The sequence below is a fragment of the Glycine max genome, chromosome 2 (assembly GCF_000004515.6).
Source record: "Glycine max cultivar Williams 82 chromosome 2, Glycine_max_v4.0, whole genome shotgun sequence".
Lineage (NCBI taxonomy): Eukaryota > Viridiplantae > Streptophyta > Magnoliopsida > Fabales > Fabaceae > Glycine > Glycine max.
In genome coordinates, this window is record NC_016089.4 from 45,416,705 (window position 1) to 45,439,939 (window position 23,235).

Genomic DNA, 23,235 nt, shown 5'->3' on the forward strand with positions numbered 1-23,235 from the left:
CCAAAGAACAAATTAGTTTTTTTTTTAATCCATGTTACTTTTATTTTGGCATCGAAGAAAGTTAGGAGAAACAACACGGAAGGTATAGAATCTACTTTGCTACCAATTTATGAAGAGACAAATACGGTCAATTAGCACCCATTCGCATAATTTTATTTTTTCTCCTTTTGCTTTTCGGCGCAGGCAAGCGTGCTTAACAGCTTAAGAACATCTCATGCATGCATCAAACACACTTTGTCAAATCTCAATTAGTAGCTTATCACTTCACCAAATCATATACGTAGTTGGAGGCAAAAGAGAAAATTATGGTTCAATCAGAGCCCGTAATACCAACTTAACTAAACAAAATTGACATCAAACATTCAAACCCCAGCCTAACAAAAGTGAACAAGAAAAATTATAAAGAAGAAAAACAAGATAAGATAAACACACTTGATCTTTTCATACAATATATATAAATATACTAAGATAAGAAACATAGCTGCGGGCTCATGCATTTGAAGCCACTTCAGCCCGTTACATAAAGTTTCCCTCCATTTTCCTAGAATCCTACTATAAAACTTCAAACTCGTATACCAAGACAACGAAAAAAGTCAAAAAGTTTGACTAATCACTACCACAACATTACTTTCCCACCATTTTTTTTCTCGCCGTTTCCCTTATATCCACATCCCAAGGTAAATTCAAAACTACAGAGGTAAAAAAAAAAAAAAAAAAAAAGCCATGAAACATAGTAATTAGACTTTGAAATTTTTGCCGGTGAATGTTTGACCAAATTGCCAATTGGCGGGTACGAGGTTCCAGGAGGTGGAGGTGCGTCGGTCACTGGCTGTGACCCTGAAGGAGAGTGACTGACCAACCAGAACAGCGTTTGATTGCCAGTTCTGACCCCAGTTGCGGCTCATGCTCATCCACCCAGTCTTCGACCCTTTCACGCTCGTCTTCACGATATCCCCTGCACCCGCGACGTTGGTGATCAAAACCAAGTTGAAGTAACGGAAACCGTTGATCGTGAACCTCATCCCTCCCTGCTTACGGCAAGGCACCCTGCACATCACCGCACACAATCACGCTCGTCAAGGGCATTATTCGTAATTAAACACAACCACGAGGGCAACTACAGTTACATTCAGTAATCGCACGTAATAATAAAAGATGAATCTGAATTCTGGTTGGTTTCGTGAATCGTGCAATTACGCGGCAAAAGGTGCACGTTTGTCAAAAATCCTGAACCGGTTTCAGATGAACGGTTCAGGTTCACTCTCTTGCCCCCTCTGAACCATCAACGGTTCTTATAAGTTTTCACTTTTTCCGAATTACGAATCACAACCACTGTGTAGTATCTGTCTAGTCCCCGCCACAGCGTTGGAATCTTAGTACACTTTGTCGCTTTAACCGACGTCGCATTTCTGATTATGCGCTTTTGTACTTCAACATGGCCAAAAGCCAAACAAGCGCGTTTGTCTATTTTTTAATAACAACTATAAAATAACTAAAACAAAACATCAAAATCTTCCTTTCCTTAATTTTTACAATATTTAAATTTATTTTCTGTTTTTTGAATTATTAAATTCTCAATCATATATGGTTTCAGATACAATTTTTTAAGATATGAATTTAATTGAAATAAAGTACAAATTATTTGTAGTTTTGTACTATTCCTTAAACACTTTCATATGAAATAATAATAGATGCAATAATAGTGTAAAATTTGTAACTACAAACTTCCACTAATTATAAATTTATTAATATAGTAATTATCTTAAAAATTGTAGTACTAATATTTGTAAACTAAATAATACTACTAATATAAAAAATTTACATAAAAATATATTTTTTTAATAATTTTTCATGTCATTAGCAGTATACTCTTTAGTCTTATACATTTGTGATGAAATAATAAGTTAGAGTAGACAATAACACAGAACGTGGAAAAAAGAAAGTGTTAATGTATGTTGTTAATAGTATCTTTGACATTAGAAAAAGAATATAGGTGAAAAAGTAAAGGGTGAAGCTTGAAGTTGGAGCGAAAGAGAGAAGAGAGAATAGGTGAAAGGTTAGAACTTGACCTGCGGTAAGAGACGGGGACGATGCCGGCGCGGTACTGAGCGATTTTGAGGAACATGGGCATGGCCAGGTCGAAGTGAGGCCGAGGAGGGTTGCACCATCCTCCATTGTCGTTCGGAAGAGCGTAGTTTGGGGGGCAGAAGTTTGTGGCGGTTACGAAGATGGAGGGGCTGCCAGCGTGGCACCAGCTGGGGTCGTTGGCGCACTTTATCTCGAAGCAGGCACCGCAGCTCAGCCCGTTGTTGAACAGCGCCGTGCTCAGCGCCGCCGTGTTCACGCCGTAGCCCTGGCTGTACAGGTTCCCGTACCCGCACGCGCCGCCCATTGTCCCCGACGCGTCGCTGCCGCCGTAGAACGTGGCGTGCGCGGTCTCCCACGCGCCGCCGCTGTAGGCGCCCGGGATCCTCGCCTCGGTGGAAGTCAGAACAACGGCTATGAGGGTCACAATGGCGATGAGAGAAGGCATGGTGAGTGGGAACACTGAAAATGGGATTTATGACTTGTGAGCAGAGGAAGGAATACTCAACTCAACTGAGTCAGAGGTTTGTGTTCTGAGAAAGGTGTGTTGCTATTTATGGAGGGAGTGCCCGAGGAAACTGGGCCCCACTTTCATCTCTGCTTTGGACCATGTTCTTATCACCGTTTATTTGTGACTCTTGATTTGTTATGGAGGTATAAACATGTATACACACCTAGAAAGATAAGAAAGATGAATAATAATTGATAAGATTCATAATAATATATAGAGATAAAAAGAAAAGAAAAGAGAGGTGTTATAAATTAGGAGTGCTCAAATATTAAAATTCTAATTTTTATTCTAGGTTTTTTTCTTTTGTTGATTAAAGTGTTAGAAAATAGATTATCTAAGTGTGTCTTTTAAAAAAATAATAATAAATATATGAACAAATTGATGTGAAATTATTTTTATTTAATCGATAATTTTGATCTCAAGTACTGAATATATATTTGTGTTAAATATTTTGACATGAAATTTAACCATTAATAACAATTATTCTCGGATAGAATAAAATTGTTTTCAAGAGAAGAACTTCCAATACTATCAATAACAGGTTGGATCTACATGGATAGACCCATGCATGTTTGAATTATGAACAATTTTAGTTCCATTTAGTTATAACTATTCACGGGTCTTTAAATACAAGCAGATCTCTCCACAAAAACAAGTTGTCCATAAAAAAAGTTACATGAAGGATATTCAAAGTTCAAACCCTTGCTTTGTATGTTTAGGGGTAATTAATGACGTCACTGCCCTGGCAAGTTATGATAATTGGTAATTGGGAGTGATAATAAGGAGGTGGTGGTGTGCGAGAGAGTAGTGATGGGTATTATGGTGATGAGTGTAGGGGACCTTAGGACCTCAGAATTGATATCAAATCTCTTTCCTTCATTTGCAAGTCGTGCCATCAAACGAAACCATTTTTTTTTCTATTTCGGAAATTTGGCTTGTTCTTTATGTTGCTGTTACTGTTAAGTGTTAACTTACTATGCTTGTGTTTTTGTTTTCCCCTCATGTTTCAACTTTGGTGTTTGTTGCCTACTTGGACTCGAGTCAAAAGTTACCGGGATCCAATAGTGTGATGGGTTGCGTTGGATAATAAATAGCTTCACAATATGAATACAGTATAGTACGGATGTGATTTGTTTCCCATCTAAATATGTGGATAACTTTACATTGCTTTTGACTATTGCATTACTTAATCATTTTTATTGGGTAACTTTATTTTAAAATTCAATGTTATAAAAATAGAAAAAAAAAACAACAACCTATTGTTATAATATTTGAATAAACAAAATTCTAATAATATCTAATGTAATGCCTCTTAAACATATAGTTAAGGGTTTGCTTAAAAAAATATAGTTAAGGGTTTGATATCCGAATATAAAATATCATTTATTGGAAGATATAAGCTTCTTAAATAAGTTTCAATATTTTGAGAAGATGATTGACTTTATTAGAAAATATTGTAACTTCACAGGAAAAATATAATTATAATTCAATTGTTAGATAGATCAATAAAAACCATATTTGATATTAATTTGTTAATAATATAATAATTGGTGTAATTTGTGGTAATGTAGATTGATCTCTCCTCCATTTTCTTATACTATATTTTTAAATTAAAAACCATAGACTTTCTTGCGAACATATTTTAAATATATTGTTCTCAATCAAGAAAAGGATAGAGATAATTAAAAAAAAAAATAATATGTTCGAAAAACAAAACTTTTTTTTTACTAGATATTGGAGTGGTGTTTAAGGAATCTCCACTGTGGAGCCAATGGTCAACAAGTCGAAGAGAGGAACAGGAATGAATCATCAACAACAGGGAGTGCTGAACCTCCTATAAAAAAATTTACCTCCAAATTAATTTCATAAACAAGTTAAACTCTTGAGATACTAATAAAGTTGCTTGCGCATCAGAATGATGGTAGCAATTATCATAGTGTTAGTGTACAAAAAAAGAAATTCAGATAAAATATATTCAGACACTGTGATTTTCTTCTTCTTTTTTTTTCTTTGGCCTCAGGCACTGTGAGTTGATGTATGCGTAAACATATACAAGTGTCAAGTGAGTTAATTACCTCACCATGTATTTCATTTTTTCTAAAATAAAATTTAATATTAGTTAAATACATTTTTACTTTTTAGTTTTTACGTTTTCTTTTCGTAACACACGTAATAAGATTTCAATCGACATTATATCACCCATTCACCCTGTATGCTTTTCATATTTAATTTATAAGCAATATTATATATATAATTTATTATATTAAGATTATTATTAAACATATTAATTTTATTTTGTTGATATGTGAACAAGTTAATAAATAAAAATAATTTATTAAATAAAAGTTTAAGTATTAAATATATTGACATAATAAATATGAAAAATAAATTAATATTTTATTCTTCAAACCTTAGAGACACGTGTTAACAAAAAAAATTTAATCCTTAATTTCTTTTTCACCCACGTTAAATTTTTATTTACTTCTTTTCTTATTTTCTGTTACTTATCACATTATTTTTTAATTTTATATCTCTTCTTTAGTGAGTATAAAAACATCATCATTCTTTTATAATAAGAACTTATACTATTTTTCTGCATTATTAATATAAAAAAATTATAATATCAATTAATCTGAAATAATTAAAAATAAAATTTTCAAAGTAATTATTTTAAAAATCATCCTTTTTATATATAACAATACGTGACTTAATGACATATATTGTCGGTAGATTCTAATTAAAATCTCAAGTAATTATATGCCATATTTAATCAAATTTAAGTACAATAAAAATAATAATAAACCCCAAAAGTCAGAGTCAAGTCACTTATCACGGCTATTGCGCCTGCATATCCCGTTACTTTTCCCTTTCGTGTTTACTAAAATGGAAAGAAAAAAAAAATTCCCGTTCAACATACTCATTGATTGATTTTTCAATATTTTTAGGTTGATAGTCAGAAACTCTGTAGCAAAAACGGGAAAAGTCGGAGAAAGAAACTAATAAAGTAAAACATAATATTTTATGATTTTTAACGTAAAGAAACAGTGGAAATTATGAATAAAAAAAAGAAAATATTTATTTTAAATTTAATAATGTGGTAATCACTTTAGAAGATGGAAAATAAGAAACGGATAGAGACACTTGCCAAATTAATTTGTTAGCACATTGTATTCCATGTCAGGTTTGTCGAGTTCACACATGAAAGTGGTAACTCACTCGGAGATTGTTGCTATTTTACTTTTAAATTACGTTAACATTCATCTTTTAATATAGATTATTTACTTACTTGTTTGGTGAGAAGTGCTAATCTAGTTCTCATTTACACTGATGATCATCGTTTTAACGACAATTATTAGTTTAGAAAAAATAATTCATATGTTAACAAATTCAAGAGATTAGCATAACATTTTTTGTATCCGTGTATTCTTTTTCAAAGAAAATACAAGGCTAATTCTAACTTGAATTATAAAATTATTTTTATTCATAGAGCATTTTTTTTGCAATAAGATTCAAATTTCTGGCATTATTTACCACAACCCAAATCAATGTATGCGACGTTTTTAAAATCGTCGTTGAAAATACTTATATTTTATTCACACAATAATCAATCCTAAAATACCATAATCTTACAATTTCGTTGGGGAAAAAATAAAACGAAACAGTCTATTCGGAACGATCTCAAGACTCAAGTTCGAACGAAAAGGCTGTAAGCAAAGAGCAAACACGTAACAATTACATTTACATTTAGAAAATAATTACAGTAAATATTTTTTTTAGAGAAGCAGTGAATAATTTTAACATATGAACTGTAATTTTTTTTCTTTCATACCAAGACGGTGCACAGTGGTTGAATGGCTTAGAATTTTTCTTTTGTCGACAAAAAATATATTGATATAGTGGGGTATAAAGACGAACACTAGTATAAAAGATTTGAATTTGTGAATAGATTAAAAATAAATTATTTAATGAAGTAATAGTACTAAGTGAATCATTGATAACATGTGCATTGATTTTGGTTAGAGATATTATTATCTTTTATATATATATATATATATATATATATATATATATATATATATATATATATATATATATATATATATATATATATATAACTTTTCTTCAACTTGACTTAACCTAAAAAGGCTAGAATTATCTACTTAACTTTTAAATATATCTTCTATGCCACAATTAATTATTTTAACTTAATGACTTCAAGTACAAGTATTGAACATACAATTATGTTACAAATTCAAAAAAAAATATTTACTACTTATAATAATTTTATTCGACTTAATTATAATTATCATTCATAACAATATTTGTGATTTCTAAAAAGAAAATGTGATAAATAAATTATTATTATTATTATAAAATAACACTCTTAAAATGTTAGGTGTTGACAAGATAGATTATTAATATAAAAAAAAAACATGTTCTCTATCTCACAACTATTAATATTGAAAACCACTGTACATAGGCTAAGAAATAATTAATTAGTATATATTTGGACTAAAATATTTTCCTTTAATTTTATTCATCAATTAAAAATCACAAATATACGGTGAGTGCTAAAAATACACTCTCAGACACATATTTTTAATGGTTAAAATTTATTAAAAACTGTAAAATTATAATAAAAATTTGTTAAAATATTATGTGAGACTATGTAATTTTTAACCAATAAGAGAAAGTTTATTCAAAAGAGTGTGTCTAACATTATGTGTCTAACCTAGCATTTTCCTAATTCACATGTTTTTCCAATTAGTTTAATTTTCTCCTTTAATGTACTAATAGTATTAAAAAAACACAAATGTCATTAATATATAACAACAATTATCTTTAGCTTTTTGTGTGAACGCGGCTAAGAGTTAGGGTCTCTTTTGTTCAAAGGAATGAAAGAGATATGAAAGTGAGTTAAGATGAAAAGAAGTGAAATATTTGAATGAGATATAGTGTAAAAGTATGAGATCACATCAATTTTCAAAGCTTTCATCTCAAATGCACTAAAGTCTAGATAAATCAAATACTACCTTAAGGATTAATCTTTCAAAGAAATAACATTCATTTAAATGACATTAATCTCTTAGGGGATGTTTATTTCACAAAATCTTACAGGATTTATGTGAATATGAAAATGGAAATGTATATTCACATGTTTGTTCGAAAGTAATCGAAAAATATTTCTAGACATCTTTTATTCTAATAAAAGTGAAATCTTGTTGCTTATATTGATTTTGTATTTAATTGATTTCCATTAAAAGATGATGAAGATATGGATTCTTATGGGGTGAAAATCATACTATTATATAAAAATTTCATTATACCCTAAATATTAATACATATTATCTCATTATCTGTCCAAAATTTTATTTTATGGGAATCTCTCTTTTGATAATAGAGGGTGTGAATTTGTATACAAAGGATGGGTATGTTACAATTGTTTTTTAAATTTAATTATTGATAGGAAGGCAATTTATCGATTTTCTTTTTGTTTACTTGGGGTGTGGGTAAAGTTTTGCTGTACATGTCTTTTTGTGTTGCATGTTTTTATAAGACTAAAGAGGATATTTTGGTGTTGTGTTTCTTTCTTCAATAGTTAGACGTGTTTAAGGAATTTATTGAATAAATTTATAAGATTCTTTACTGATATTTGCAAACTGCAATGTCTAGCTTTGTGTATTATTGTATAGGTACATATCATAAGTTGTTTAATATAAAAATGACCTTTTAGTAATATAACACAGATTTTTAGGAAAAAATTAATATGAACCAAACATATTTTTAAAATATTCCTAAAAATATAAAAAAGATTCCCAATCATTTTTAATAGTCAAACAAACATGTTTTTTTGAAATACTTAAGAATGTCATTCCCATCTAATATTCTTTGAAATAATATTCCCAAAATCTTATAAGATTATGTGAAATAAACATCATTTTAATATCTTTTTTCACATATATTTGAGATCGAATCCTAGTTAAGTGCTTAAAAAAATAAAGGATGAGACTGATTATTTGTTAATTATGTCATACCACGTCGATCAATTATTTTTATTTTAAATAAATATATAATCGTAAAAATATTAGTTAAGTTTTAGGTTGTTTAATAAAAGATTTAGATTTATAAAACATCAATCATGTCAAAATAAAATTAAGAAACTAAAACATTAATAAATGTATAACGTAAAGATCAATTGTAGACACAATTTATACTCACTAGTGTAGCGGAAATAGGCACTGCGTGTCTTTTTATCCAAATTTATATTATTTAAAAATATTAAGTTTGATTTTTAATAATTTTTGTTTTTGACAATTTAATATGAGAATTTGAAAAAGAATGATGTCTTGTGAGTACTTTAAAGGGTGAATAAAAACTAATGTTATGAATAATTAAAATAATAGTTAAAAGATTAAAAAAATAATAAGGAGAATATTTCTTTTATTATAGTTGTTTTAGGAACCCTTTAATCATATAGTCATATACTTATTATATTAGTAGAATATTTGATTATTCGATGGAACTAAGAGTTGAAACTTTTACAAAAGGCATGTAGAAGATGAATAGTAAGTGGAACAAATTCAACGGATAAAGATGTAGCAAAGTGGGTCCCACCCCATGCGATCGAAGTGTCCACCGCATTCAGCGCTCCACGTATCACGCCCTGCGTCTTCCCTCCCGCATTCTAACGTCACACTCACTCACGTACCCTTTTTTACACAAATGACTAAGTTTTTATAAATAAATTACAAGAAATAATAGATTTTTTTAAATATTACGGATATCGATAAATAGTGTTTTAAAATATGATTTTATATAAAATAATCTTATTTTAAAACATAACTTTAAATAATCAGATTTTTTTAAAAATAAAATACTGAAATCTTAATTTAAAACACGATTTTAAATATTTTTTTAAATAAAAATTATAAAATTGTGATGACTTGTTTTTTTTTTTTAAATATTGAAGGCTTTTAAAATTTCAATCTTTTAAAATATGTTTTTCTTAAAAAGATTAAAATCTTAATTACAATTTCAGTCTTTTTCTTTAAAAAATAATATTTGAAGTCATGTTTTAAAATGATTTTAATATCTTTTATTTTTAAATTTTGACTTTCTAAAATCATGTTTTAAAATGCTATTTTATATACCGCTGTGTTTTAAAATATAACTTATTCATATTCATAATATTTTAAAAATTTATTCATTCCTATATTTTTTTTTAAATTACCCATTTGTGTAAAAAAGCGCACTCACGCGCGTACTACTAAACGGGACGGAGAACTTACCATCTTTTATCGAAGGACAATTCAGTTTGCAACAAAAAAGAAAAAGGGTTTATTTTCTATGAAATTAAAAACTATCCTAAAAAATATTATCAATAACAAAATCTTACTTAGTTTTTACAATGTCGGTGCATAGTTTTCTCTCTTTATTTTAAATCCCTTATTGAGTCATTTAAATTTGTTTACAACTAGAGATATGACCTATATACTAGTTTTTATTTTTATAAGATTTAGACAATTCTTACTTAGTTTACAAGAAACTCGTTTTGTGGGATTGAATTAAAACATAGAGCTTGTTGTATACAATGTCCTGTTATTAAACTAAGTCAAACATAAAGCCCCGATATTAAACTAAGTCAAACCATTATGTATAACAAATCAACTTTTTTCAATTTTCATTGTTGTATACAATGTCCTGTTACACTGTCCAAAATAATAATAACATTAATTAAATTTAGAAAGATACATGAAAAGTTAATGTTCGAGACTCACCCTAAACTAATTAAAAAATATTAATTGCTTTCACGAGTATTTAACTAATTATTTTGATAAATAATAAAATAAAGCTATAATTTGCATCAGAATATTCTTCAAATTTGTTTAGTCTTTGTGACTACTCACTCACTCCTGTTTCACCTTCTTAGGCGTGACTTGGTTTAATTATTCGATCGTAATATCTACCAAATCAGCCAGATTTGCCACGTAGTGTGTATAATTAAACCGTAGTTCAACAACTTCGTACGTGCACCCACCATTACTAGTTGACTCTCTAAATGCTAATGCACAATGTGATCCATAACAGTTTTTATCCAATATTCATATTTGACTTCAGCGTCTGAAATTCTAAATTAATTTATTTCAATAACATAAATTAGTTTGTGCTCTTGCATTGGTCATTAGACTATTGTTTTTGTATTAATTAGAGCCTTGTTTCTTGCCATGCATGCACAAGTGATGGACCTGGAAAACGAAGAAAAGGGAAGAAACAAGTGAAATGCGTGCTAACGTTTTTCCTACTACTACCTACCAAAGTAACAACACATCTAAGTCACATTCACTTTCTTCTCAGGTAGGGATGCTAACATTGTGCACTTGTGAACGTGTTTATTATTTCACCTAATACTATTAAAGGTGTTTCGATAATATATATGCCTATTGCAATTTTCACAACTTTTTATTATATTAAAAGATTTTGTTCAATTATGACTCTTGCACCAGAAAAACCAGTAACAATAAATTTGGCTTTCAACAAATAACAACTGCACCAGAGCTATAACAAAGCATATATTAATAGGACTCGAGTTTGGGCATCAAGTCCACGTTCTGACCTTACCCTTTTGGCCTTTTTCTAATTTTTATTTTTCTGAAAAGTGATTTAAGGACAGGCACTATTGATAAATTTCAAGCTCTATTATTAAATATTTCTATACTAATCTGCAACAAGCATCGATAGCTTTAGGACCTAAAATGTTTTTATCATTCCCAAGCTCACACACAACGCATTAGATTGGTCTAATTAAATTTGAATTTAGAATAATAAATGGTTTAGTAATACATAAACCGAAAAACATCACTATGAATATTATTTTTCCTTTAGTGAAAAGTCTCAATCATATGGTGGTAGGTAATTCAGTTAGGACTGACAATTTAAAGATGCCAAAGTAACCAATGATTAAAGGACATTCTCTGCCCAATTTATGAGAGAGGCCAAATCTATTCCTTAAAATTTAGATATTGCCAATTGCATTAATTTCTGAAATTTTATTGATCTCTGAATTGATTACAAGTAACTTCTTCACTCCATGAGACATTCAGTGTACTAGGCAATAAAGCTTTGGATTGAAGTTTGGTTTCTGAGTCACCAAATAATATTTTAATGACAACCAAAGAAGTTAACTTCGATCTGATCCAATTAAGTCAATTATTAGTAACAAATTTGCTTTCAACTCCAGATAAATAGTTATTATATATCATACGGTGAAATGTGTAGTCTCTGCTGCTAAATCAACTAATTAATACCACTTACGTGTATGGACATAAAGAATAATTATATATAAATCTATATGGAAACTATGGTTGTCGTCAACTCTTTAATATAAAATCAGAATCAATACGCTCGAGGTTGATTTGAGGACGAAAATTTTCAAGAAAATAAGGGTTCTGTTCTGATGAAATGTTGATTAGTGAGTATTGTGTAGGATGGACTAAGTGGTATTTACAGGATAGAAATTCTTTTTGTCCAACTAATAAACTGGAACAGCAATTAGGAAAGTGTTTTTAAGATGTGTAAATACAAAAAAAAAGATAAAATGAGAGAAATATAAATATAAATATTTTTCTTTGTTTATTGCATTCATGATTAAAAGTCAAAAGACTAATCTTTTTGGTATGAAAATCTATTTAAAAGATTAATCTTTTTCAATATATATTTTTTCATACACAAATTTAAAGATTAAATTTCAAATCAAACATTTAAGAAACATGATTATTTATCAATCATATTGCTTTGTATTAAAGAAATAAAAAATATCTGATGATTAATTAATTAACTGTTATAGCATATGATTTGAATTGATTATAAAATAAGTATTTGATTCGTTTACTTGTAATGACCATTAATCTGAAACTTAATGGGGGTGTAACACTTCCATATATATTTGCATAACACAATCAACTATTCAAAATCTTGACAATGAAATGGATAATTAGAGAAATAAGTGTATTATTCTAATGGTTTGTCATGATGCCTCTATAAACATTTAATTATTACATGATGCATCTGGAAAGGTATCATTGTAAACAAGATCATGGCCACAGTTGAGAAGGAGTAGTGGAGAGAGAGTTGCTACGGTGGAAATAAAATTAGGAATTAGTTAATGTCCTATGACGACAAAAGGAACAATTAGGAATCATAAATTTAATGACTACCCTATATACACTTGAGAATATTTGTTATGGTAGTATTTAATTAGTACTATGATTTAATTTAATGCATCCCATTTGTCAGTGCATGCTCTAATTGAAAACGTGTCTAACCTTTGTGGGACAATGGTGGACCGTTTGGCCCATTTACAATGTCATGTCTCTTCTTTAAATGAAATCACCATGCTCAAATTCAGCAAGCTCTATTGAGCTTTACGCAATCCCCATAAAAATCCCAAGTTTCCCGTATAAGCAAGTAGAATGCGAATCATATCTTCAACTTTTGTACTTCTCCCATGCATTTGCATTCCCACAACCACCAACTTTTTTCTTTGTGCTCTTTTTGAACTCAAGCTTCGTTTTAATCATTCATGGGTCCCACCCAAGCTAGCCCTCCGCCACACTGATTTATGTAAGCAAAGTTTGATGAAGACCAACTTCCTAGCATAATGGGCCAAGGAATTTTCAGAAGACCAACTAACAACTTTGCTTTTATTATTTCAATGTTTTTAAGGACCTTTAGGACTTGGGCCGTGAGATCTAGATTTGATTTGGAGATGGTGTTCAAGAAGCCCCACATGATTAAGCTCTTTTTAGGTGCCAGGAAGTAAAATTGTTATTGTATATTGATTTTGATTTGATTAAGGGCTACAAAAATTATAAATGACTATATTTCTAGTTGTTATAATTTACTAAACCGCTATTAATTTATGAGGATCCCAATTTCTGACATTAGTGTGATTAAATGAACTAACCAATTTCATATCATGTATTTCATTTCGTCTAGTCTTTGGAGTTTAGTCGCACACTATCATTTTGGTTAATATACACATGTTATTATTATTACTTAATAAGTCACACATTACACATAACTTTAGATTTAAATAAGTGACAAATTATAGTTTTAGAATTTTATTTAATTTATTAGTTCTAGAGAATAAATGACGGTGAATTGCATTTGAGGTATTAAGCTAGTTATTTTCTCCCAAATATTTTACCGCTATGGTGTATATAAATTACTCATTCCATCCTTCCCATCTTATATATGAATATAAGATGAAATTATCTAATTTATCAAGATTAAAAAAATAATTAATTTAATTAATAATAATAAATTTATCTTAAATTTATAATTTTTTTTAAAATTATCTTTATCATTAATATTTTTTTCTGATTATTTATTAATATATTAATTTTCTTTCTTTTTTTGATAAAGATATTTTTATCTAAAAATAATTAACACAAATAAGTATTATAAAAAATAAATAAATATTATTTCAAATTTAGGTTTTATAAATAGAAACAAAGTGGTATTTTTTTTTTCACAATTTAAATTTAAGGTTTTACACTCAAGTGTGTGAAATAGCTGGAGAACTTTGCGGTCCTTGTCCTTGGTGATTTTACCTTCACCTAAAATGAAATTATTTTAGAACCCTAGGGGCTAGGGTATGTAGCTGGGTCGGCCTTCAAGCTCCTTCAGATACAGAACCAGCACTAGATTATGAGCTCCGGCTCCTCCGTTCTCGACCTCGGTTGCGCCCCCGGCGGCTGGCAGAGCTTGGGTCCATTACGTAACGGCGGCTCCAAAGAAGGTCAAGGTGCGATTCTAGGGTTCAGACCATCTCCGCCGGCTAAAAGGTCTTTCCCCCAAGGAGAACGGGTTCTGCATGATTCTCTCGGATATGTGCCTTGGAAGCAGAATTCGCACGATGCTTCTTCTTCGGAGTGTTGAAAGTTGGAGGGCACCTTGCTATTAAGGTTCTCGAGAGTGAGGATGCAAAAGGTTCTTCCTTGCTAGCTTACTTGTCTGCATCATATATGATTGATGTGTTGTTCAATTCAATTGCTTTTGGTTGTGTTTCTAATGTGTTGTTGTTTGGTGGAAGACATCGTGGCTCAGACCTAAAGCTACAAGGCCTTCGTCAAGAGAGAATTATTTGATATGTTCAAGGTTTAAAGCCAGATGCTAAGAATTGAGATATAGATTCTTTTGCACTATTTGTCCGGGGAAATGTTAGGCATCAATTTGCTTGCATTGCACATCTTGGTGTCATGATGCTAATTATTGTCATTGTGAAATTCATTATTTTCTAGCTAGTATTTTTTATGCTTGTTACTTGTTAGACTACTGGTTATATGTATGAGGAGGGTGGTGAGACTTGAGAGGTTATGATTAATTTGTGATTGCAAATTTCCAATGTTCCGTATGTGCCCCGTGCCAGGAAAATTGGATTGGATTTCAGAAGAAGAAAAACGTGACCTAAATCGGGGAATCAGTGCTGTGCTTGAACGCCCTTAGTTTACCACAATTTGACAAGATCAGAATCAGTGTGACAAATCAAACTCGTTTTTAGTTACCGGTCTCAAAAGAGATGATCACTCAAACTCAACTGCAAAACATCCGAAATTCCAAATCACTTCTCCCTTATGTGCAAAACAGTTTTTAAAAGAAAGTTCATCACTGAACCAGATGTAATATATAAACAAGCCACACTAACCAGATTACTCCTCCTAATAATTCAATCTGTCTCCGTACTTCTTATTCTGGCTTCCAGAAGCCTTTTTTGCTTCTAAAATGTAACCAAATATGTCGCTGTTAAACTGCAATGAGTCTGATTTAACTGCCTCAACCTTAAAATAAAACCAATACTACTTGGGATGAGAAATCTAGGTAGCTTGAACTGAGTCGTCCAATCTTCATTCGACAATTCTGAATTACAAATCTGGGTAACTGCAAATTTGTGAATATCCGAACACTTCTTTTATTGTGACAAATTCTTATTTTATGATTTAAAAATAATTCTACAGTTAGTTTCGAAGTCGGGCATTTCATTGAACATAAATAAAAAAGTTAAGTCGATCTGCCTGCCTTCTTCAATCAACATCTTTTGTCGCAAACACAACTTTATCATATAATAATATCTCCTTTAAACAATAATAAATAAAAGGGTGGTGAAGTTTTGTTGAATTGAGAGTCGATAATATGGAGCGTAAGTCCACAATGTACAACGCACAAAACGGCACTGACCAGCCCCTGAGTGGATAACGAAAACCAAACGGATAATTGAATCAGTTTATATCAACGAAGTACATGCTATTAACAAGATTGAAAACATTAGCAGTAGCAGTATAGTACCATGCTTTTGTTGATGTTCCTCGTTCTAGTTTCAGCAAAAGCAAGACAAACGGATTATAAAACAGGAGTATACTTTCTAAACTGTGGTAGAAAATTATAGAAAATAATATACAGTACTATACTGTGTGATCAATTACAATGTATATTGCAGTTGATAATTTCGAAGCCAGTCTTCACCTTTTTCATAATAATCCAGTCTACTGAAAGTTTGCATATGGAACTGTGGGTCCGAGGCAAATGAAGCAGCCCCTCTCCATGCATCCATTACTGGATCCAGTGCTCTAACTATTTTTATAGGTGTGCCACAAGGTCTAATCATCCGAATTCCAGCTTCCAGGCGTTCAACTATACCGGGGAAAAGAGAACTTCCACCAGTAACAAGTATGGAACTAGTCAGTCTCTGTTCCAAGCTTTCATCCTTGTATGGTAACCTCCTTATTGAAACCCCAACCATCTCATCTAATCCTACCTGATCAACCGCAATCCAGTTTGGATTAAACAATAGTTCAGGACATCTGAATCTTTCGACCCCAAGAAAAATCTGAAAATCTTCTTTGGTCAGAGGTCGAACATGTGGCAACTCAGCAGGTTGGGAGATACCAGCTTCTAACTTGGGTATAAATGTTGGATCCAAGTCCTACCAAATCAACAATGCAGAGATTTTTTTTGTGAATTGTAAATCAAGACCCATATACAAGATGATCTTGTACAAGTACAATCATAAATTAGTTTTAAGGGATTTTATCCTTTAAGGTGAACCAACCTGGAGCCTGGAAGAGATGCAGGCCAGCTCTGCCTCTTCCTCATCAGGTCCCTCATCATCATCATTATAATCTTTGCTCATCAATTTGTATAGTTGCCAATCTTCATCTCTGGCACCAAATGTATCCTCACCCTTACCACGATCAAAAGCTGCAGTTGTCAGGAGACGCATTCGTTCTCTCTGAGCAGCATTTAGTCTTTCACCACGGCCAACACCACCGGACAGATTATTTCCATTAGAATGGCCTCCGTTTGTCTTAAGTCGCTTTTGTTGGTCAAGTCTCTCTGAAAGGTCTTTGTATCTAGCATGCAGTTGTTCCAAGTAAAGCTCTGGGTTCTCCCTACAGTAAGGAGACAAAAAAAAAAGTTTATATAATAATAATAATATTAATATTAATCCTTATTAGATAGAATACATGCTCTTTTTTCTTGCTTTCTCCCACTTTACTTAGTTTAATATGAGGGAAAACTATTTTACTTACATAAGCAAGCCTCAAACAATGTATAAATAAAGAAACTAAAGCATCAAACATACAGGCGTTTCTCCTCCTCTAGCTGTTGTTTTCTCTCTCGTTCCAATTCCTCTTCATGGCGCTTCTGTTTTAATCGCTGCCTCCCTTCAGCCATAGATTTGAGTGACAACTGTTTCTTCTTTTCATTGAGCTGTCAAATATCAATATAGAAAATACAATTAATATTGTTTAACCTTATAGAGCACAAAGAACATCATGCAAAGAAATATTTGGAAATTTAATCATATTAAGATTGTAAGCAAATGTGGCTCCAGAAAAAAATTGTACAAGTACACTTATCACATGTTTGGGAAAGCTTATTTCCCAAGTGTTTTTTAAGAAAAGCTTCTATCAATAACAAAACAAAACAAAACAAAAAAAAATGCTTACTTTCCCAAAATAAGCTGAAAATGTGGTACACACAGCTCAATTTATTAATAATGGATGAGATCATCTGTCTGATACAAAAACAAACCTGTTCTTGGGTCAGCATGTCATCAGGAATGTTAATAAGAGAATACTTCTCATTAGCGGCAGGATCAACCTTTTCAGTTTCATCTTGTTCATTCTTTGGTTCACCTTTTGCTTTCCGTAAAGATTGCATAACTTTATTACGTGCAGATTCTATCTCCTGCCTAGAGCCATAGCCAGTTTCGGCCAGGAAAGATAGAACCTTGCTCTCTTCCACTTGTTCAAGCTGATGAAAAAGAAACTCTAAACCATGCAATTCATTTTCCAGTTCATTTATCTTAGAAGACCTCTTTGCCTCAGCCATTTCTCGAAGCCTTTGACCTTGTTTCTCTTTTATTGCTGCCTTTCTTGCAATCTCTTCCTCGGAAGGAGGCTCCTCAATTGGGGGTGGAACCCAAGGGAGCTGCCAACATCTGGTTTTTTCTTCAGCTTCCTTGGCTCCTTTCTATTAGATCGCAGAGTTTTAGAAACAATAAAGGAACTTGGTGGAAAAAGAAAAACAATTTACACATATACCTGAAACAACCGAACTTCGGAAACATAATCTGGTGCAATGTAACAATGTTCCATCTTCAGGTCTTCAACCTTTTCCCATGTAAATCTAGCCCTGCATTGAGCATTCAATAAAATCTAAAATATTCTTCGAACTTAACATTCAGTTGGGTAGTAGCAGAACCCAGATGATTTGATACTTACAAATGATAAGGGTATTTAAGTGAAAGGAGTTGCTTCAAATGATCAGTCACATGGAATCCACCAACATTAGTACGACAGCATCCTTCGTAAACAGGCTCCCCATCTACAAACTGGAAATACCCAAACAAATAATTTCAACACTCCAACACACTTGGTTGATTTTATTTTGATCCTATTTTTGGAACTCTAATATTATCTAGAAGACAAGATTGCTAAAGACAATATATATTTGAATATTCCTGTTGTCAGAACTAATCACAACTTGCCATTATTACATACTGGCCTCCCCAATATGCACAATCACATGTACGGTGGATTTCTTTTCATTTATTTCAATATTTAAAAGAAATTAAATTTCTACATTTATTTTTATGGTTATTTTAAATGTTAATACTTATTTTTTTCCCTATAAGGGCATATCCTCTATAAAAGTAGCAACAAGTTTTGGTTTCAACAGCCGCACTCTATTTAACAAGGTTACGTTTACAATTTTTTACTTTATCTACTTCAAACTTCTAAAAGGACCATAAGGAGAATTTCCTTTATATGTATTATGCAGTACATATGAATGAATAATTGTTATTAATTACCAAGCCATCTTGAAAAATAATTATACATATTAACACTATTATTGCTGATATAGTACTGGGTAATCAGCTACTATAGCAAAGAGCAAATGAGGTACATTGATACAAAAATATCCTTTCAAAACAACATTGATACAACACATGCAACTGTCACTTAATAAAGGCATATAATGTCAAAATAAAATAATTGTCTTCATCACATTATCAACCTTTGCCCATAAAGACAACAATCTGTCAGGCTCGAGAGTAACTTCAAGCAGATTAATAATATTAACTACTATAATTACAATTCACCAAAAAAACCCCCTACTATAATTACAATGGTGATAATAAAAAACGAGATCCTATTTACAAATTTAACCATATGCAGGTGGATGATATTACAATAATCTACAACAGAAATGACAAACTCATTTCATTGACATATATAATACTTTAATTCAGTAAATAACATAAAAATATACCGGAATCACATGGGTTGTGTTGAATCCAGGACACAAAGCAAGACAATCTTTAGCACAAACTCCTTGCTGTTGATTATATTTATAGCTGAATGCCACATCAACACCAAAAGCTGCCAGAACAGAGAAGCACAACTAACTTTTAGAAGAAAAAATACATATACAACATCTAGCACAAAATCCAGACATGTACCCCTAATGGGAAAAACAGTGTACTTGAGAATTTTGCATTGAAATCAGTTTTCTATTGAAGGTCACTAGTAAAATATGAAGTTTTTTGTGTAGGTTGCAAAGTATTAGTACCAATTGATGGAACTCCATAAGTCTCAAAAAGAAGTTCTGCCATTTTGCTACGAGATTGAACCGGGTTGCATACACATTCTGTGATCAGGACAGGATGATCAATCTGCTCTGGCAACAAACATTAAATTAGAAAGAGTGAGTCAAAATTATTCAAATGCCAAAAAAGGAAGAACATATATTTATTAAACCAAAGAACTACTAGATATCAACTCAAGGCCATTATGTTCTACAACTATCAACCAAATCTAGTAGTATTGACAACACTAAATAAACCATAGAAGAAAAGACAATAAACTAACAGCTAGGGGGAAAGAGAAAAATGAATCACTTTTCCACCTATGGCCATACCTCTGTTCCATTTGCACCCATCCGGTCAAATCCAAAATCAAGAATCTGTGTGATAAAAAATGTCAGTAATGTTATTCTCAACAAGTTCTTCTAAAATAATGAAGCATACAAGTTAAACTTGTGACAAGAGGAAATTTACATATTCCATTGTTTCAAACTGGTACACAACATTGCTGTCAAATGCAGAGCGTGGCCCTGAGCGAGTGCAGTCAAAGTATTTCAGTAATGCTGGATCATGGTCACCCACAATAGTGACAGTTTCTCCTATGTTGTACAATGTAAAAGAACAAATATTTCAGTACGGCACACAATTGTAGGCAAGCAAAAAGGACCAATGTCGGGACAGAAATTGTCTTAATAATACAGCTATTAAAGCAGAAACAACAAAAACATATAGGAGTAATAGGACCTAGTTATTTATCAAATGAAAGAGTATCCACAACAAACAATGCAAACGTACAAAGCAACAAGATTTTACATAAATACATATTAAAGCTAAATGTTAGCCAATGCCCTAAGAAACAAATGTATGAAAAATAAAATAAAATATTCATTATATTGAAAACAAAATTTATTTAGGAAAATGTTATATCAGTCCTTTTAAAGCTGATTTTAAGATGCTAATAGTAAGTTTTTTTTTTTGTTATAGGATCACATGTATCCTCCACATGACACAATTATGCTCGAGCCAAGTAGAACCATTACGTGCAGCAAAACACTCTCCGACTATTTAAAGCAATTATACACTCAATGTTCGAACTTAAGATCTTTGTTTAAACTGGAGCAACCAGTGGTAAAAAATACTAGTAAGTTTTTTTATTAAGAAAGAAATCATTTATCATATAAAAAATACGGTATAAATATTTTCTTTTTTCAATAAAAAAACTTTATCACTCTTTCAAGTAATTAGAAATTAGAAGCACTCATTAACCAAGGGCAATCTATGATAGGATCTAATGTTAAATACTCGTATCTTTACGTAACAGACAAGCATAAAGATTCAGTCAATTATGCATAATTATTGACAAAAACCTAAACAAAATCTTGCAAAGTTAAAAAAGGTGAGAAAGCAGTACCAGTTACTTTATGGCGCGGCCTTTGCACAAGGTTGCGAAAAACAACACGAGGTTCAGACTCTCCCGCCCACCTGATAATAATTCACGAAAACCAAAACGAGCATTAACCGAAAAAAACCAATTCGCAGAGAAAGGAACAGTGAAAATTAGGGTTGGCGAGAGGAGAATAGTGGAATACCCTATGCGAAAATACGAGGCGCCATTGTCTATCACAAGAGGAGTGTTGGAATCGAAGAGGTTGTAATCGGATTGACGCTGAATTTTGGAAATGAAAGGCATAGTGATAGTGATTAGTGAGGTTCACGGCGCAGTGGTTTCTCGAACTGAATTTTGGTTCTTCTGGAGGACTCGTGAACGAGCGAAGTGGCTCGCGGAGATGAAGAGAACCGCTTGGTTAAACCGAACCGGTTTGGTTGGGTCGACGGAGAAGTGTATCGGCGACGAGGAAGAGCATGAGTAGATGAACTAACACTAGCAGTGTTTTAACTGTTTTTCCTTGAGTGTGCTTTCGCTCTCTCGTCTACTCGCGTTCAACACTTTTCTTCGGGGATGGTTGTTAAAAGGAGATAATAAATATGATTTTAAGAATCCCTAAAAATAAAAACTATTTTTGAATTAATAAAACTGAAAATAGTTTTTTTTTTTTTTTTTATATAGGAATCCATTCGATAAATTTATGCTTCTAAAAAAATAGGTTAAATACTTTCTTTATAAAAATGTTATTTTTTTTAGCTTTTTTCATTAAAAATTATTTTAAAATTTGTTAAAGTTATGTTTCATTTAACTTCTTATGTTAAGAAAAGGATAAAAATTCCTTCAAATAAACTAAACCAAGTGTCTAATGTCTCTTATCTAAGAATTGAATACCAAAAAGAGAAACTCTCAAGATAAATTAAACCACGTGACTATATGAGAATTGAAAAAGACATTATTCATGAGATACGACATACAAAAAATAAAGAAATATAATTACACAAAGAGATAGAAGAATAAGATTAAATCAATAGTAGGATAAATAAAAATATTGATAACCAATGTAATGTGAAAAATATAATATGGCGTGACATGTGATTAGCTGGTAGTTTGTAAGTATAACAAAAAATACTTTGTGAGAAGTTAGTTTTTGAAATAATTCCAGTTGCAATATATTTTAGTATTTGAAGTATTTTTAATTAAAATTAGAACTTCACTCTACTAATTCGTGTTAATATTTAATGCTATTCTTTTATCATACAATGCAAATAATTAAAATACAGTACAAATTTGAATTAAAAATGTTTATAACATTATTGAAGAATCCATACTGGCCCATGGTACAGGCTTACTGGGCATATGGCCCATTAAGGATGTCTAGTGAGACGAGAACAGTATGTAGAAAACTAGAAATACTATTACTACTCTTGCACCGACAAGTCTAATCTACTTTTCCAATTTTCAACCTTAATTAACCCGCAAAACAATAACTTATGGAATATCCCAGAGAAAGGTAAATGTAAGAATACAAATTAATTGTAGAGTAACTAGGATTAAGAAATTAGAAGATTTTTTTATGATATGAGAATACATTTAAAAACTATTAGGGGTGTATTTGTACACATTTCAATAAAAAAAGTTTGTCACTTGTGCTAGTGTCTAAAGGATTAAGAAGCTGGAATATTTTTTTTATTAAAAATCATATGAGAGTGTATTTAAAAATATGGTTTTAGTAATCTTAATTTTTAATTTAGATATTTTATCCCCATTTTTTTAAAAATCTATGTTTGTATTCTTTTTTTTTTTCAATTTCAGGCTTGAGTATATATTTTTTGTATTTTTTTCAATCAATATTTATAAATATTTATAAAGTATATAAATCAAAAACTGATTACAAAGATCGGAATAATAAAATTTTTAAAGTATGAATGAAATGTTTCAATTAAAAAATAAGAAATTAAAATTATAAATTTTTTAAATGTGAGGATGAAATATTTTAATTAAAATATAAAGAAACTATAATTACAAATTTAAAGAAATTGAAAGCCGAAAATTACATTTTTATCTGAAATCTATTAGGATGTATCTGTACACATCACAATTAAA

At 31.0% G+C, this 23,235-nt stretch overlaps 2 protein-coding genes and 1 long non-coding RNA gene across 5 annotated transcripts; 1 reads left to right on the forward strand and 2 right to left on the reverse strand.

Moving 5' to 3' along the window:
* Nucleotides 1–418: 418 nt before the first annotated feature.
* LOC100803242 (expansin-A4) lies at nt 419–2,768 on the reverse strand. The gene is made up of 2 exons (XM_003519301.5): nt 2,070–2,768; nt 419–1,047 (listed from the first exon to the last, which is right to left on the reverse strand). The coding sequence occupies exons 1-2, from the start codon at nt 2,531–2,533 to the stop codon at nt 738–740; spliced, it is 774 nt and encodes a 257-aa protein (XP_003519349.1). The 5' UTR covers nt 2,534–2,768; the 3' UTR covers nt 419–737.
* Nucleotides 2,769–14,174: 11,406 nt separating this feature from the next.
* LOC100305472 (uncharacterized) lies at nt 14,175–14,981 on the forward strand. Its single transcript, XR_001385696.3, has one exon. It is a non-coding gene; the product is annotated as an uncharacterized lncRNA (long non-coding RNA).
* A 709-nt stretch (nt 14,982–15,690) lies between these two features.
* LOC100804305 (actin-related protein 5) lies at nt 15,691–21,706 on the reverse strand. 3 transcript variants are annotated; one of them, XR_005888176.1, is made up of 13 exons: nt 21,335–21,706; nt 21,157–21,227; nt 20,220–20,344; nt 20,081–20,125; nt 19,733–19,835; nt 19,433–19,542; nt 18,382–18,491; nt 18,202–18,292; nt 17,690–18,130; nt 17,238–17,365; nt 16,704–17,043; nt 15,941–16,577; nt 15,691–15,838 (listed from the first exon to the last, which is right to left on the reverse strand). XR_005888176.1 is itself a non-coding variant. In XM_003519303.4 (12 exons), exons 1-12 carry the CDS (start codon nt 21,433–21,435, stop codon nt 16,074–16,076), a joined length of 2,169 nt encoding a protein of 722 aa, XP_003519351.1. In that variant the 5' UTR covers nt 21,436–21,706; the 3' UTR covers nt 15,878–16,073. The 3 variants fall into 3 exon arrangements, 2 of the variants coding, with proteins under 2 accessions (XP_003519351.1, XP_006575507.1); XM_003519303.4 differs by lacking the exon at nt 15,691–15,838 and having other exon boundaries at nt 15,878–16,577; XM_006575444.3 differs by lacking the exons at nt 15,691–15,838; nt 21,157–21,227; nt 21,335–21,706 and having other exon boundaries at nt 15,878–16,577; nt 19,733–19,840; nt 20,220–20,314.
* Between the last annotated feature and the right edge of the window lie 1,529 nt (nt 21,707–23,235).